The sequence below is a fragment of the Gobius niger genome, assembly GCF_951799975.1.
Source record: "Gobius niger genome assembly, chromosome: 21".
NCBI classification, from domain to species: domain Eukaryota; kingdom Metazoa; phylum Chordata; class Actinopteri; order Gobiiformes; family Gobiidae; genus Gobius; species Gobius niger.
The window spans coordinates 18,614,991-18,632,739 of record NC_136872.1 but is presented as its reverse complement, the minus strand read 5'-3'; the positions used below and the strand labels follow the sequence as shown (position 1 = coordinate 18,632,739).

General features: G+C 42.4%; 1 protein-coding gene across 8 annotated transcripts in view; it reads right to left on the bottom strand.

Annotated features, from left to right (window-relative positions):
* The window catches only part of LOC306980501 (phosphatidylinositol-binding clathrin assembly protein), a 215,025-nt gene that overhangs the window by 13,871 nt on the left and 183,405 nt on the right, over positions 1-17,749 (bottom strand). For 5 of the 8 annotated variants that reach the window (XM_079579917.1, XM_079579920.1, XM_079579922.1 and 2 more), the window contains 4 exons: positions 6,982-7,122; positions 6,562-6,589; positions 5,223-5,379; positions 3,118-3,141 (listed from right to left, as the gene is read on the bottom strand). In XM_079579917.1, coding sequence (XP_079436043.1) covers positions 3,118-3,141; positions 5,223-5,379; positions 6,562-6,589; positions 6,982-7,122 — 350 coding nt within the window. The remainder of the gene's footprint in view (positions 1-3,117; positions 3,142-5,222; positions 5,380-6,561; positions 6,590-6,981; positions 7,123-17,749) is intronic. The other 3 variants (XM_079579919.1, XM_079579921.1, XM_079579923.1) reach the window with 3 other exon arrangements.

Genomic DNA, 17,749 nt, shown 5'->3' with positions numbered 1-17,749 from the left:
TTTCATATTTAGTTTGGTCCTGTCTTACCGTATAACTGTATTGTCCGGATTATAAGTCGCTCCTGAGTATAAGTCACACTAGAAACCCATGTGCACCGTTGACAAGCCTCCTCAGCAGCACGTTGTTCAAGCACCCATTTGTGAACTCATCCTCTAGCTGTGGCCATCTAGCTTTTGACCCGCAATTAGCTTTTTTTTTCTTCATTGCAGTAAGAGCAGAGGCGTAGCTTGCCATAAGGAAAGAAAGGCAGCTGCCTGGGGCCCCCAACAGTCAAGGGCCCTTATGAACTAGCCCATTATTTATAGGCCTGCATCAAACGCTTGATTTTCACAGGCTTCCTAATGACTTTGGTGTTTCAATTACATCTTCTCTCCACTAATCCTCCCTGGCGCTGTTTACCCCCTCCTGCTACATGCTTTAGTGAGTCATGGTTCTGTAATTTTAATTTAAAATGAGCAGTGGCCAGACTTTTTTACTCATGGCTCTATTTTAATAGTGAAACCAGTTTATTGTAACATTCATCATGACCTAAAGAACCCCATCCCTTTGTTCTGAGGGAAACTTATTCAGAGAACTGCATTATGGGAGTTGTCAGGTGCGACTTATAGTCCGGAAAACACAATACTGTGGAAGTCACTTCATTCTGCATTTTCATTATTTTGTTGAGTTATTAGGCATGGGTGTGACCTCAGCATTTAGCCGTTAAACTATAATCCTTCCTTCTTGTTCTGAGCAGTTCTGCAGTCAAACTCATTTATTACGCCGCCATCTATTTGATATGTTTTTTGTGTGTAGCATAATGTCCACAGCTGCCTGCAGAGGGCACTCTAACTTTACTCTGCAATGCAAACGAACACAGTCCATGCTAATTGTCATTTCAGTACACACACAATGACGACCTAAAACAATCAATGTTGAGGCGCTTAAAAGCACTTATGTATGATATGTCCACTTTAAACTAGAGCTAAGTGTATAGGTTGTTGTAAAGCCTGGAACAAGCCCAGTACAAATGCAGTCAGACTTGTCTTTTCAACAACATAAAGAGCTTTGTACGATGGCCCACTCCGCTGCCCTATATAGTTTCACATAGCTTTAATATTTAAAAAGTGAATTTTAATAAGCCTTTACTGCCATACTTTCACTATAGTAAGCACAAAAAACATTTCTTTGTTCAGATGCTTGTCTTGCTAAACGCGCTCTGCTGACTGTACCTCGTCAGGACTTCTGTCTCGGAGCACAGAGGAGGAGGAGAGGGGGGAGCGCTTTGGTTTCGCTGAAGGAACAGTTGTGACATTTGAACAAATCCGTGCGCTGATTTAATCCCTATGGACATTGTGGCTTTAAAGCTTTTGTTTAGCGGCGGCCACTGTCAAAGCAGGAAAAACAGCGCAGGCCTATTTTGCTCCTCTCAAACTTACTTCTAACAAGAAACATTTCGTTTTCATATCAGATTGTATCGTCAGGAGGTGAGTCCTCATTAAATGGAAGCATACGGACCACCCCAGGCTTGTCTTAACAGGCTTAACTTCTACATTGTGTAAAATGCTATTGTCATTGTGAATAAAGCAACATAATTGTTACAATGTCTGACTAAAAATAAAAAGTTCACACGCTCTAGGGCTGAACGATACTGAAGCAACTTTGCGAGATGTGATACAGCTGTGCAATATTGCAATAACGATATGTGATATTTCACTAAACGAAAAGTTCCCAGTCTGGGGAGCAAAGCTCTCGATTTACCGATCGATCTGCGCTCCCACTCTCACCTATGTTCATGAGATTTGTGAAATGACCGTAAGGACAAGATCGCGAATACAAGCGGCCGAAATGAGTTTCCTTCGCAGGGTGGCTGGGCGCACCCTCCGAGATCATGTGAGGAGCTCAGTTACCCGGGAGGAGCTCGGAGTAGAGCCGCTGTTCCTTCACGTCGAAAGGAGCAGCTGAGGTGGCTCGGGCATCTGTTCTGGATGCCTCCTGGTCGCCTCTCGCGGGAGGTGTTCCAGGCATGTCTTATTGGGACAAGGCCTCGTGGAAGACCCAGGACACGCTGGTGGGACTATGTCTCTGAGCTGGCCTGGTGTCACCTCGGGGTCCCCCCAGAACAGCTGGAGGAGGTGTGTGTGGATCGGGAAGTCTGCATCTCTCCTGAGACTGCTGCCACCACAACCCGGCCCCGGATAAAGCGGAAGAAAATGGATGGATGGAAAAGTACCCATCTAATTAAACACAAATTGTAAGTAACTAGTTTTTCAGCAAATTGTGACTAAAATAAGACTAAAACTGAACTTTCACACATTAATAAGTTCAATTCATGTTTTTTTTTTGGCTGAATTTGCTAAAAATGTGTCGATCTCAGTCAGATAGCGACTTTAGTAATGTTGCGATATATTGTGGCTTCTTGCGATACAGATATTGCAGCAGCTAATATCGCGATACGATATCTTTTGCGATATATTGTGCAGCCCTAACACGCTCTATTATTTGGTTGGACCCCCTTTAGCTTTGATTGTGGCTTTGCTTCAATAAGCTTCTGCAGTGTCAAAAGATCCAGTGTTGCATTCATTCAACACCAAGATCTTGTATTGATGATCGGAGAGTGTGACCACTGTGCAAAGCCTTCTCCAGCACATCCCAAAGATTCTCAAAGGGTTAAGATCTGGACTCAATCCATGTGTGAAAATGAAGTCTTGTGCTCCTTGCACCATTCTTTCACAATGTGAGCTGGATAAATCTTGGTAGTCTCATCTTGGAATATGCCCGTGCCATCCATCAGTGCCACCACTGATGGAACAACCTGGTCTTTCAGGATGTTCAGGTCTTCAGCTGATCTCATTCTTTGGGCTCACAGTGTTGCTGAACCTGGTCCCAGCACATAAACTACTTTTAAAAACATATGACTGAAAACTGACACCGCTCAAGAGCAGAAATTGATGAACCGACAAAGAAAGCCTTGAGGTATTGTGTGTGTGAGTGCATTAAGAGTTCTGCTGTCATGAATGTAACAATATTGCTTCCCATAATGCAACAGAATTCTTTGTCGACAATAAACAGATAAGTTGAAAGCAAATGGAAAAGATTAAGTTGTCAAGTGAAGAGTTTGCGAGATAAGTACTTACATAACTAGTATAGAACATTCCATTCTGCAGCGAGAGGCGACAAAAGACAGAGATAGGAGGGAAGAAGAGAGGATGACAATAGTAAGAAAAGTTTGTTAATACGCTTGAACGCAGGTGAGTGGGTGCAAGTGAAGGCCGCGGCGTTCTAAAGAACACGAGCGAGCCAACGAGAGAAGATAAAGTGAGTCACGAGATACACAGAAGGACAAATGCATGACGGTGCAAAAAGAGAAAAGGGAGGCGAGATTAGAACAAAAAAAAAAAAAGATGACGAGGGTCGAAGGGAAGGAAGAAAAATGATAAATATTGGAGAGGGAGGAAACGGGGAAGTGCAGGGTTAGTGACAGTTTGGCTTCGTAAGCTCAAAATCACAGTCCGGAGATCAAGAGCGGAGAGCGGAGCTGCCAAAGAGCATGAGCACGGACACGGCATGCACGGGCAGAACAGGCGGAAACGGCACCAAGGCAACGGCAACGAGTAAAGCACAAAACGATCCTCGTATAAATGACACATCAAGTCAGGAACGATGAAAAAAAAAAGGTGTATTGACATAAATTAAACACTCAATGCTCTTAGGATAAAGGAGCAGAGTATGCAATGTATCCAACATGTTGAAAATGTACTCTGGATTTAAGTGTGGCTGCAAGGAAGTACAACAAATACAAATTTAAAGCCATACTGAAGAACATTCCAGGTTATACATGTGTTTCCAGTGACATCACGCATAGTTACGGCGGCCATTTTGAATACCGAAGTAGCATTATGCAGTAGTACTACATCAATATATCTACTCAGGATGAAAATGAATGACAACTGATTGATAGGGGCATTTTTATGTTCTCGTAATCATTGCTCAAGAAGTTAAAACATGGCCCCAGAGACGCACGTTTATGTGATATAACCAGCAAATATGGTACAGACGTAGCAGCTCTGTCTGTCGAGCTACAGCAGGATTTGATTAAATGAACACATCAAAGAGGAAACAGAGTCTCAGTCTGAGTCACTGTTTAAGCTGCTCAAGACGATAGCATGCTACCGGTTAGCAACTGTCATCAATCAACTGTCAATGGCTTCAACACGATAAACACATCCATGAACACTGAGGAAATACTACAGTAACAGCTCAGCTCTGACCTCTGACACATGATGTTTTGAGTGTCAGAGCTGAGCTTTGAAGCAAAATGCTAACCGGTAGCACGCTAACATCTTAAACACTGACACACTAGTTTCTTCACATAAACGTGTGTTTCTATGGCCGTGTTTTACTGTTATCTTCTTGAGCAGTGATTACGAAAAAAATAAATATGCCACCATTTATCAGTTCATTTTCATCTTGAGTAGAGATCTTGTTACTTCAGTATTCAAAATGGCCGCCATAACAACACAGGTCACATGACTGAAAGGCATGTATACTGTATCTTGCTGCGTCATAAGATCAACCACTCAGCTCGCTCCTGATGATGCAAAGGCAAAACAGGCGGGACGGCACCAAGGCAGCACCCAGTTAAGCCGGGTGTTAACGCTCGCCGTGGGGAAAATCTTAGGTCAGAGCTCAAAATTAGATGGTACAGTGAGGACAAAGATAGAACGGCAAAACTTTGGTCGTAGCTTTGATTGTCTAATGTTGACTGTTTGGTTTCCTGTGGTCAAAGCTCCCTTCAGAGCAATGATTCAGGCGTGAGGAGAGCCCACTCAGAGCTATTTTTCACCAATAAAAAACTCATAATGAAATGCAGTATGGCTTTAAAAAAGTTATGCTTAATTTGTGTTCATTAACCTTGCAAAACTGTGAAAGTATGTAGGCTGGATATACTTTCACATAAGGGACTGTAACAACGTCCTTGTTGAAAGAACAGCGAACTGAAAAACCCTCCTCATAACAATCTGGTTACTATAGAAATATAATTGCGTTGCCATTTAGATAAGAACATAAGCACAGCAGGAGAAAACAGCTTTTGTCGTGTCTTATAGAAGCACACACAGAAATACAACATAGCACAATGGGGAAAGATTTCTCGTTACATATTAAATGAGTAGCATGGACCGAGTGGTACCAGGTGTCTTAAATGGACTCTGCAGTGTTGGTTTGGCTGTGTGTTTCTTACCACATGTTGGACGGGCATAGGCGGAGGGGCCATGGGCGCGGGGCCCCACTGTGTGGTGGACATGGTCTTGTTCTGCCAGTTCTGTCCCCCGGTCAGCTTCTTCTCCCCGGGCTGCGTCCACTGCATCTCTGGCCTAACACCAACATGTACTATCAGACTGAAGGGCAAATTAATATTGGTTTCCATTCTAGTTGCTCGCCTTCTCATCAAGTCTTATCTAGAGTATTTAGCTGCACACACGACAACTGAAAGTATTTTATCTGCACTAATCACATTTGATTGAACTTGAATGTTAAGAGAAAACAAACCGCCTTTCTACATAAAACTATAGGCTACAATTTCACATCAAACTTCTCTCTTTTATGCTCGATCTTGTTTGAAAAGAACAACAAAGCATTAGCACTCTTTAGATGATTCTGAGGCACACAGTGAAATACAAACAAATTCAGCGCTGTAATGAATGTAAACAGATGTTGTTGATTTGAGGCTTTAAGACACGACGACGGCGCAGGCTTAATGTACTGAGGAGCTGTCAGCGCTCGGAGATGACAACACTGGATTTTATGCTTCAGCAAAAACACACTTGGAATTAAATACTGAAAAGTTTATGAGGAATTTAAGCTGATTATAGAAGTGACAAGTTGCCTTCAGATTTCCTATTCCAAAGATACGGATGGGTTTTTACCAATAATGATGTTATGGAAATAGGGATGTGTCGATATAACCAATAATATTAGTGGCTCTATTGGTGTGATTGATAGCCACAGTTTTTGCGCAAATGACATATACTTGCAAATTGAGCCAAATAACTAAATCACCCCTTTTTGTTTCAGTTATAATAAGATTCTTGTTTGAAAAGTCATAGATAAAAAGTATCTGTCACACAAGTTAACCTTTTAAACCCCGCCTTAACCGAGCACATGTTCTCCAGTCTGGTTTTACCCAAATTTAAAGGCTTTTTACAGCCTATAGGCCAGTGCCTCATTTGAAAAGCTGATCTACGATTTTTCCTCGTTGTGTTTCCATGCATTGTTGCCGCACTTCTTCATCCCATTTTGGGCACGTTTGGCTACTTTTTTTTATTGCATTTTTGCTACTTTTTCCATCACTTTTTTGTGGTCTTTGTTGTCGCTTTGTTTTTCTGTTAATTTTTTGTTAGATTTTTGTTAAGTTTTTGCCACATTTATGTTAATTTTTTATCACATTTACGTTAATTTTTTGTCACATTTGTGTACATTTTTTGTCATATTTTGTTAATCTTTTGTCATATTTTTGTTAATTTTTCGTCATGTTTTAGTTAATTTTTTGTCACATTTATGTTAATTTTTAGTAGTCTTACTTTTTTGGGGCTCCACCAAAGTGCAGATCTGAAAGCAGGAAAACAAAGTAAGAAAAATAAAATGCCTCACCTACTAATCCATTTCCACAGCAAACCACAACATTGTCTAACTAAGGTAGTTTCTAACAAGTAAACATTGCATAAATAAAGTAAAAATAAAGTTTTCCAAGCTTGACCTAGAATCATTTTTCACCATCATGATTTGCCCAGAGCGAGATCAAACTGCAAACCTTTCGATTAATGTATAAATACTCTTTTGCCCAATATCTTTAGCCGGACGTTATGTAATCCCAAACAAACTTAAAAATAAAGTTCTCCTGGTTCGAACAAAATCCTTCTCCGCCGACATCACGATTTCGCCCTGAGCGCTCGGTGCATTTGTGCGGCAGAGAGACAGGGAGAGAAAGAGGCTGCACTCACTGCCTACGAGGTTAGCCAGAGACGAGTCCAGGTCGTTGGCCAAAAGTTTCCCTCCAGGATGGATGGCCATAGGTGGGGGCGGCGGAGGAGCGCTGTGGGTGGGAATGGTCGGTTTCAGCAGGTCTCCCAGAGCATCAAAACCTGGGCGGATGAAGCAGAAAACTAGCTTTAATCAATACAATACATTACAATACAAAGATACACTGTTGGCTTGAAGAGGAAATGCTGTGGGTTTAGAGTCCAGGAAACTTTTAAATATTCGTTAGCCTGATCAGTGTATTATCCCTATAGCCGTTAGCATTTAACATTATGCAAGATCCAGATGTTTTCAGCTGTTGTCAACTCATCGCCCACATGAGGAGATGTCAAAGCCTGTTAGAAATCATGAATGAATGTGCAAAGCTTTTGAGATGTCACTTTGGAGACACATTGGTGAATAAAAGTAGCCTCTGAGCTAAATGCTAAATCATAGACAGTTAGCCTCTTAACCCCCGCCTTAACCAAACACATTTTCTCCAGTTCAGCTTTACCCAAATCTAAAAGCTTCTTGGAAAAAGCGGCAAAACAGTGACGAAAACGCAACAAGACAAAAAAGTGATGACAAGCAGCAAAACAGACACCCAAAAGTTAAAAAAAAACAACAACAAAAGTTACAAAAATGCACAATAAAAACTGTAACTAAAAACGAAAAAAAATGCAACAAAAATGTTACAAAAAAGCGACAAAAATGCAACGGAAACAGCCCAGAAAAAAACACGACACAGAAATACAGAAAAAGTGTCAAACATTTACAAAACTGTTACAAAACTGTTACAAAACTGTTACAAAAACAAAACAAAAATGTTCAAAAATGTTACAAAAAATTTACAAAAATGTTACAAAAAAAGAGACAAAAAGGCGTCAATAGTACGACACAAAAGTGACAACACCACCGCAACAACGAAAAGTAAAATCTTAGATCAGTTTTGTAATTCTTAGCTTTCAAATGAGGTGTTACTCTGACCTATGGGCGTGAGCTCCAGTCAAGAAGCTTTTAAGATTTGGGTAAAGCCGAACTGGAGAAAATGTGCTCGGTTAAGGCGGGGGTTAAGAGGTTAAGTTTCTGATTTGTGTGGGGTTGGATACAGAGCCAAATAACCACAGAAATTAAATAAATATCATGAAACGGACATGTCATACCTCGCCATACTTTAATATAGGGACAGGCTTCACCATTGATTCGTATGGGGGAAGAACTGTGTCTGAAACCTACTCTTTGAAAAGATGTCAGTGTCAACACAATAGGAATAAACACAGGTGCATGACAACTTTCTGAATAAGCAAAGTGTGGTTAAAAGGTTTCCAAAACTACAACACAAAGTTACCGACATATATTATCATCAGGAGAGCGACGAGAGTGAAGAATCAGGCTGCTTTGAAGCACCAGAAACCTTGGATTGGTGACTCAGCTTTGGAAAAAAAAATGCTCCCTCACATTTTTAACGCGACAATAGCAAGAGTCGTTATGTAAAGGTATTTCTCAGGTGAAGCATACTTAATGAAAAGCCACGTTAAATAGGACTTTGTGGCGCGTAAACACGTCTTTCAACAAGTCTGAAAGGGGGAGGTGTGGGAGTGCTTTCAACCCGTTCAACTTTCAATCTCAATTCAATGAGGTGCTGAGATTCCATTATTGACACAATGTTAAGCCAAGGTCTGCCAGAGCACTGATTTTTAAGGAGAGAAATTGTAACACCACACCGCGCATGCCACACATCAGCGACTAGTAACCATTAGAAATCTACTGATTGAAAGAACCTTGAGCAAACACAACCATGGACTGCAGCTAATGTGATGAACCGAAAAGAGAAAGTGCATTGAGTTCTGTCTGTGTCTTCTGGAAATGTTAGATCTGCATTATATTAGCTCTATGTGCCCGAGTCCATCCTTTCATAACCTGAATTTGTATACTTGTGCCAGGAAAGTGTCAGGTTGGGTCATGAAATTCTCCTTCGATCACGGGTCGGGTTGGGGCGGGTCAAAAAACTGCAGTCCGGTTAATTTCAAGCACATTCAGACGTCAATTTTAAAGGTCCGATATCATGCAAAATCAACTTTTTGGAGCTTTTAACCATCCTGTTACGCTATTTCCTTATCAAAAACACCCCCAGAGTGGTTTATGACTTTGGTTCACGCAGCAATCCTCCTGAAGAAGGAGCTCTTTCTAACCTACTCTGGACACACCTGTTCTTTTTTTCTTGCAACGAGAGGTACAGGACTTTATTCAACCTTCCTAAAGAACAGGCTACTCCCCAGAAGTTGGAATTTCTCTCGGGGTTCAGCGACTGTCAGCCAAAATAGTGTTTTTCTGTGACCGTCACTGATGGGTGTTTGGTGAACCTTGGCCAGAATCAATGTGGATTAACTTTAATAACCAACGCGAGTCGTATAATGTAAACACCCGATGGAGCGGCCAGGACAGAGCGGTGAGTCAATCAAAACACGTGTTAACTTGTGTGTCAGCCATTTACGAGGCTGTGTTGCAGATGTCAACTCCTTATAACTGCATTGTGAAGTAACTTCACTTATTGCTAGAGAGGGGGCGGAGTTAACTGAATCGAAGCGTCTTGTCTTCCGGGTTTACAAAATACCCCCAGAAAATCCTTATATTTCTCACAAAAATGAGTACTCCATAGTGGTAGAGGTAAAATGCATCATATAAATGCCTACAGTTTATTTTGGGATGGCTAAAACAGCATGATACAGATCCTTTAATGGTTGGATCATGTCAGACCACGCTCCAAATGCCGCTGACTGAAAAGAACACTGACCCATGCATCACTAGTCCTCATGGCGGGGTTCTTAACAGCTGCGATACTACCCCTAGCAGTTAGAAGTGGCTTCAGAAGGAACTCTCTCATATAAAATCCTATGGAGACTTTACATCTCCCAAAATCAGCTTCAAAAGCCTGGCTCCAAAGACTTGTATTGTTTCTTAAAAAACAGAGCTTTCTCTTGTGACGACTCTGAGGGGTGTGTGCTCATTTTAACCACGCTGGTTCTGGTTCAGTAAATCTTTAAAGTTTGCGCTTTTTCCTTGGATTGACAGGCCCTGGAGGACAGTGGAGGCTCACTGTGGCTGCGAGGACAGAACTTCTCTCCTTTTTCCTCTTTTTAGGAGCAGAAGGAGATTGAGCAGCCATCATGGATTTTCTCTGGTGTTAACGCTAATGGGGAGGAGTGAGGACAAGAGGTCTATTACTTATTATGTCTTCAGTCATAACTCAAGACTTACTTTCTCTGGGGTGTCAACGCAACAAATCTGCACCGCATAGTGAAGAGATGGGCATTTATTTGGCTTCAGGAATAAGCACAGGAGTCTTTGTACGGTTGGAATCAGGTCATGTGATATTCCAGATATGTTTCAGAAGACTCTATAAGCTAAGGTAAGGTGTTTAGTATCCCTGAGGGCGTTGGGCGACCGCAGTGCAGCAGCTGAGGACCCATCTCCAGGTTTTGAGCTGACTATAAAACCTGAGGTAATGGACCGCGACTTGGTTTATGGTTAATATCTCTGAATAGCTACTGAACCTACCCACATGAAGCAAAATATGAGGTCAAACTATTTTCTCATAATCGTGAGCAAAAGTTGTGACAATATTGGCCCGTGGAGGATTTTACGTCAAAGGCTTGGACTCTTCCCCTCCTGGAACCGCCACCTTAACGTGGTGGAGGGGTTTGAGCACCTGAATGATCCTGGGAGTGCTGTTGTCGGGGGCTTCGTGCCCCTGGTAGGGTCTCCCATGGCAAAAAGGTCCTAGGTGACGGGTCAGACCAAGACCGGTTCAGAAGCCCATTTGAGCCCATCGGTCTGTAGGTGGGTCCACAGGAGGCCGTCCTCCTGTGGACCCACCACCTGCAGGAGGAGCCATAGGGGCTGGTGCAATGTGATTTGGCAATGGACATATGGAAGAAGATGGATGGATGGATGGATGGATGGATGGATTGGACACACATTTCTCATTCTTAAAAACAGAGTTCTCTTCGCCCTTGATCTCCACGAGAGCTTGAGAGGTTATCAAATTGCAGAATGTAAATGGTTGATGGGGGAACTGGAGCACCTGCAAGAAGTAATAAGCAAAAATTCTCAGTAATGCCACTCTCCAAGTCTGGTCTGACATCCTTTTCCACCTACCTCCAACTTAAAACATGACATGAATATGGACAAAAAACCCAGGTGTTTCATTTTTCTCCTGTTTTGAGTCATAGGCTTCTTGCTTCAATCACCATTTCTCCATTTCTCTCAGAATGTGTCACGCCTTTGACAGTAAGTCAGGCTCTAAATCCTTGGCCTTTTATATCATTCGTTACGTGTGCAGCGGCGGTTCCCGTCTCTACCTCTGCCCTCGGTCTTTGATTGATTTATCTGCTCGCGCCTGTCAGGTCTCGCCTCCACTCTGAAAACCATTACTTTGAACATACATGAGCTGTACCGGGCAGAGTATTTTCCAAAAAGGAGAAAACGAAAGAGCAATTTTATGCCCAAACAATTTCGATATTTATTGGAAAAATAGGCAGGAGGTGTTGAAAGTGGTGCTCACTTTGAAGATCTATCGATTCCAGAAGTGCTTGTGTCAACATCACTGAACCTGTACTTTTCTTTTGTTGCGTAAATAGTAGCGTAGTAGAAATTCGATGCAGCTACTGGCGCACTTTTCCTGGTGCTAACTACCCTTCGTTAAGAGGGGCAGAGAAATTACCTTCTGAAGCTTTTCCCTAGAGCGACACAAACTTTATTTTTAGCCTGTGTGGCTTTAGGCTCTTTAGGCCGAGGCCTGCATTGCTCTTCGATCGAGTTGCTGCCCTCTTTTTTGGGCTACCTGCCAAGAAGCTCACGCCTTTTAAATGTGCCCAGCTACAAGCCGAGCGAGGCGGGATTCTCTGGAAAACAACAGCCTGTCTGAGTCAAGAGTGTTGGGGAAACTGCAGTATATGACTCAAGAAGTGATGAGACTTTAAAGCAGAGCAAGTTTTCTTCGTGGCTGGATGTTTTTTGTTTCCTCTTCGAAAGACTAGAGGCTGAAGATCCTAATTGTGGCCCAAAGTAAAGCACCACTTACTCCAAATCCCAGTGAACACATCATCTATGACCTAACAGGGAGTTTTCTAAGGACAGTATTTTCATCAGTACTTTAACAAATATTCTATCTATCATACGTGAATATTATCCGTCACAATCATTTTGGGGACCAGACATGCTTTGCTGGAGGCGCCAAGTTGACAGAAAGGTCCCATCTTAGACAAACACATAATGGGCCCGATCTTGTGTCTCAAAACGCAGACAATAGCGTGACATTTTGCGCTCAGTAGGAGTGCACTTTGTAATCTTGCCACTCCAGACTTAGCGCATTTAAGTGGGTGGAGACACACATTTTCCTCCACTCTTCTGGACGCGGTTGTGGGGGGTGAACATGTGCTTTTGTTTTGCTTCGCGTTCACACCAAGCGCGGGCCAATCCGCGCCACAGCGGACGCTGTAGCTCTTTTTCTCTTGAGACGTGAACATCGTTTAGCTCACGATGGGGTAAATAAAGTTTTTAGTTTGACCTGTGAGAGCCTAAGGCTTAAGAAAGAACGCAAGACAGCGCAATGTAAACGAGGAAGTGAATGTCAGCCGTGTTTCCATCAGTGCAGTCACCTCCTCTTGTGACGCCCCCTCACAGGTGGCGGAGGCGAATGGCACATATAGCGCCGCCACTCGGAAAATAATTCGCTAAGAGCCTGCGCCGCCCCGTGCGCCGCCACAAGATCTGGCCCAATGACTTGCATTTTTAAATGGTAAATGGTCTCAACTTATATACCTTTTTCTACCTTGCTTCAAAAAATTAAAACTGTCATCATCAGCTAAGTCTTTGAGACTGAGCACTGGTCTTATATACACAGCTGTAGGTGATGACCCAATAGGCCATACCTGTGTCAGTCTGTGTTGCCAGGTTAGATGGTAAATATCCCTTTGAGGCAATCCTCCTTTAGTCTAAGGGGTAAAGATGTTTATGTTACCTGGATGAAAACCTTCACTAGGCCCAAAGCGCTTTACAGCAAGTAATCAGTGACTCATTCACACTTACATTCATACACCAATGTACGCTAGGGGTGAAGTGTCTTGCCCAAGGACACAGTGTGCATCCTCAGGAGCTGGGATTCGAAACCCGCTCTACCAACTACACCACTGCTCACCAATTTACAGGTTTAGTAAGCTTTTCCAAGTGCTACTTTACAGTCATTCATTGTTGTAGCCACAGCTGTGTGTGACAGTGACTCAGGCCGCCACTGTCACATTTCTTAACTTCTTAACCCACGCCTTATCCGAGCACATTTTCTCCAGCTTTATCCAAATCTAAAAGCTTCTTGACTGGAGCTTACAGTCTATAGGCCAGTGTAATGCCTCATTTGAAAGCTAAGACCTACAAAACTCATCAAAGCTTCTTCCTTGTCCTTGTCACGTTTTCACTGTAGGTCTCAGCTTTCAAATGAGACTGTAAGCTCCAGTCAAGAAGGTTTAAGAATTGGGTGGAGAAAATGCTTTAGAGAGTTTATAAGTGAAATGTGACAGTGTGAACGGAGCCCTGATTTCCAACCACTGACATTCGGATTCATGGACAAATCCAACTACAGCAGTAATAGTAAAAGTTGTAGGTGTAGCAGCAGTTGAAGTAGTTAAACCTTCAGGTACAGTATGTAAGTATCTTTAGGAGCAGAAGATCTCCCACATCACTTTAGCAATGAATAGCTCCTGTATATCCAATAGCCCGGTGTTTACAAGCGTCAGAATGCAGAAAGCACCGCAGAGAAAGCCTAACTCTGATAAGAAAGTGGTTTACAGAACTGGGAGGAGGCGGTGTGGGCCGGAGTGACTTGCTTTGGGAATAATATTTAGTTAGGAAGCCCTGTGTTGGTGTGACAGTGCTGCTGACACAAGAGATTCAGAAAGCGCTTTCCTGCTAACTTAGCAGATGAGAGCGACCAGGAGGGAGGCATATTATACGGAGGAGCGAAACAGACGTCTGACGAAAAACGGAGAGGAAATTAAATATGGATTGATAAGAAAGAGGAGCAACGTACTGTATAGGTTTAATTTAGCTTTTAGGAGGGGGTTTTAGTGCAGGCAGATGGGAGTAAGTGGTGAACTCAGCATCTAGACTTTCAGAGCAGACAAGTTTGATAAAGTTCTTGCGGTATTTTGTGGACGCTATTGTCCCCGTAGAGGATTAGCAAGATCAATAAAGCTTCAAACAAAATGGTAATATGCAATGGTGGAACGCAGAATTATTTCATTGATTTTAAGGTGAAAGGCGAGAACATTGATTTTTCCCGCAGTGAGATTTTTAACATCCTTTAACATCTTAGTTTAAAGGGACTATACAGAGTTTAAAAATGTGAAAACCAAGTATCTTCCTCCCCCCACATGTTCCAGCCATGTCCTAATGTGTAGACTGAACCCAGACCTGTTCACCACAACTGCCTCTAAAATCCTGCACTGTCTCGCAAAAGGTTGTTATTTCGGGTCCGAAGCTGCAGTTACGCGTAAGACCTGAGGTGGCAGTAGTGAGTATAAAATGGCTAACTTGCATCTAGTCTCTTTATTGTCTACATGTCTGAAAGTACCTACACTGCTAGTATTACTACAATTCATCACCAACGTGTTCCTTTAACTTAAAGGGACTAGATGCAAGCTGGTCATTTTGTGCTCACTACTGCCACCTCAGGTCTTACGTGTAACTGCAGTCCCTATATTAAGCACTTCGGACCTGAAATAACAACCTTTTGCAAGACAGTGCAGGATTTTTGAGGCAGTTGTGGTGAATAAGTCTGAGCTCATTCTACACATTAGGAGATTGTTGGAACATGTAGGAAAATACATCATTTGAACATTTTAAAACCCCGTTTAGTCCCTTTAATGTTAGTGTAAAAAAGGCCAGACACTCCCTTCACGATGCCTAAGATATATACAGGCAGCAGCAAGTCAAGTTTAATGCTTTTTAATGCCCAACTACTATATTTTAATGCCACATTTTCAGTCAAAACTTCAGGTGAATGCGCTTTCAATGCTTCAATGCTTTTTCATTACATTTAAGGCCTTAATTTTGACACAATTCATTTAATGCCTTTTAATGCCCCTCGGAAACCCTGTTACTGTATGACTTTTTCGCGTCTTGCCCGTCATAGCTATTTAGGAAACCAGTACAGCATCCCTTGGCTGAACCTTGTCTTTCCCACGCTTATCCAAAAACAAATATTGACATGTTTGGTGTCCATGTGTAGCACGAAACCAAGATGGCGCCGACAAATATGGTGATTTCCTTTGTGGCAGACAGCAACGGATAGAAATGAGGTTTTCCTTACACTCTTGCAACAATATCTGGACATAAGTAGGTCCTACAGCCTCCAAACTGTCCAGTCTTGTGCTTACCACGGGATTTTTGACTATCTAATCCCTGCCTGACTTATCAAAGATGCTTCTGCTGATCATCAATACTCTCCCATGTTTGTGCAGTCTTGCTTGCGACACTTCTGGGCAAATCTCTTTTCATTTTCATGGGAGCATCACTGAATTATTGGACCCTGGCAGCTGTAGCCAAAGAGATAAAAGCAAAGCAGTCTTTATAGTAGATCACGTACACCAGAGGCCAAGCACAACAACCAAGATGGAGGGGGCAGGTGAAGAAAGAAGAAGCAGGGATTGTCGTATCGAACGGATGGGATAATGCTATCAGTGGGAAGCTTAGCCCACAATCTGTATCGATATGGTTTAAGATCAACGGGAGAGAGGGGAGTAAATCCATGTCACGCCGAAGAATCAAAGGCGTAAAAGCCGCTGGAAGCAATGAAACATGGCGGATACGGAGTCCAGTTCAATAAGTAAGTAATAAAGAGGATATGGGGAGGATACGGGAGGTAGATGGAGAGAGGTAGATAGAGGGGAAGGGACAACAAGACCATTATACAAAATACAGAGAGCCAAAAATACAGAGAGCTGAGGTTTAAGAATGGATCAAGTTAGATTCTGTCATATTGTGAAACAGAGTGAAATGTTCGCAAATGTGTAACCACAGTTTACACAATTGCAAGGAGGCGGGACAGTTTTATCCTCCTAATTTCAAAAGAAGAGGGGGTCGAGCTTATGGTGCCCACAACTTTCTACAAATATTAGCGCCATACAGTAGTTAGGGGGTCTGAGAGTTCTTCTCCAGCAAACTGAGGGTATTTTAGAGCAGTGTTGCCCAACCATGGGCACAGGGACTCAATGAGAACACTGAGAAAGAAGCGTTTAACAGCGGCAAGTGAGGAAGGAAAGAGGGGAAGGCGCAGAGAGAGAAGACAAGTCTGAGCTCAAGTTCACTGCGGCTGCAGGGGCGGAGCCGAGAAACTCAGGTTCTGGGGGGAGGGGGCACCAACTATTAAACTGTTACATCTAAACTGTTATCTTAACTCAATTCCATTAATCCTACAAATATTATTGGTGTAGTTTTGAGCTGCAGTTTAATTTTAATGAGCTGCCCCTCCTCCCCTGTTTTTTGTTTTATTTCTGCTTCGGGCACCACAATGGCAGCCCTGCTTTAGCCTGTTTTTGAACAGAACATATTCGTTACTAAAAATCTGAACTTTGGTGGATCATTTTCTAAATTATTGGCAGCAACCTCAACATAGAGGGACATAGGGGGACAAGTACCCCCTATGTTCTGATTTTTAGTAACAAACATGAATAAAAGAAGTATAAAAGTATAAAGGGAAGGTCCAAGGGGTAAAAGGTTGGGCCCCAAAAATCACCCCCAACTGTAAAATATAATTAGTATTTACAATAAATTATGCAGAGTAAAGTATGTCGATTTCACTAACACGAAGCAATACATCAAAATCATTGTTATAGGAATTTCAGAACAATCATGTGGGGGCTAGAGGATATATTAGGAGGATGTAGCCTATAGGTTTCATTGAAAATATCTCTACAAAATAAAATAGAAAAGTGTTTTAAAGAGTGTAATGAAAGAAAACAATAGCGATACCCGTTCTTTGGTATTATCTTTGTTTTGCTGTAAGATAAAACATATATTCCTTTTTTTTCTTTCTTTTTCTGTAACATAAAAACATCCCTATTGAAGGAAACTACAGCTCTATAAAGACGACTGCTCAAAAAGAGAATTTACTGTGAAAATGCATCCAAAAAATAAATGTACTTAATCAAAGTGCCATCCTTGGAAACCTGTAGAAACTATTGCCAATTTTTCTGAACTCGTAATTCAATCGTTTTCTAAAAATAGAATAAAAGCTACACACCGCATCGTTTTACAGATGAACCATTAAAAAACTGATTTTCCCCGTCATGTCGTGCCAGCGCTCGACCTTCCAAATCAAATACTATGCAGATCCCGAATCGAAATACAGGAGATAAAGGAGGACACGGCGAAACATCTGCTTCACCAAATGCACGCTGTAAACCCCACGCAGGGCAAACAATAGAGAGACGTGCTCGAGTGGAGAGACAGGGGAGCGAGGAGGTGAGGAGTGAATTTTGCATGAGGGGAAGCCGTGTTGCCGGCAGATGGAGAGGAGCTGCCTGGGTGATTTTAGCTTCGGTGGGGCGTGAGAGAGAGAAAGAAAGGAAGAGAGAGAGAGAAAGCGTGATGGACAACAAACACGGAAACAAATAAGAGCTGTAGCAGTCGTGCAGGCGGGGTGGCGAGAATTGACAAAAAAACAATACAACTTGTCACAGACCGGTGAATAGACGT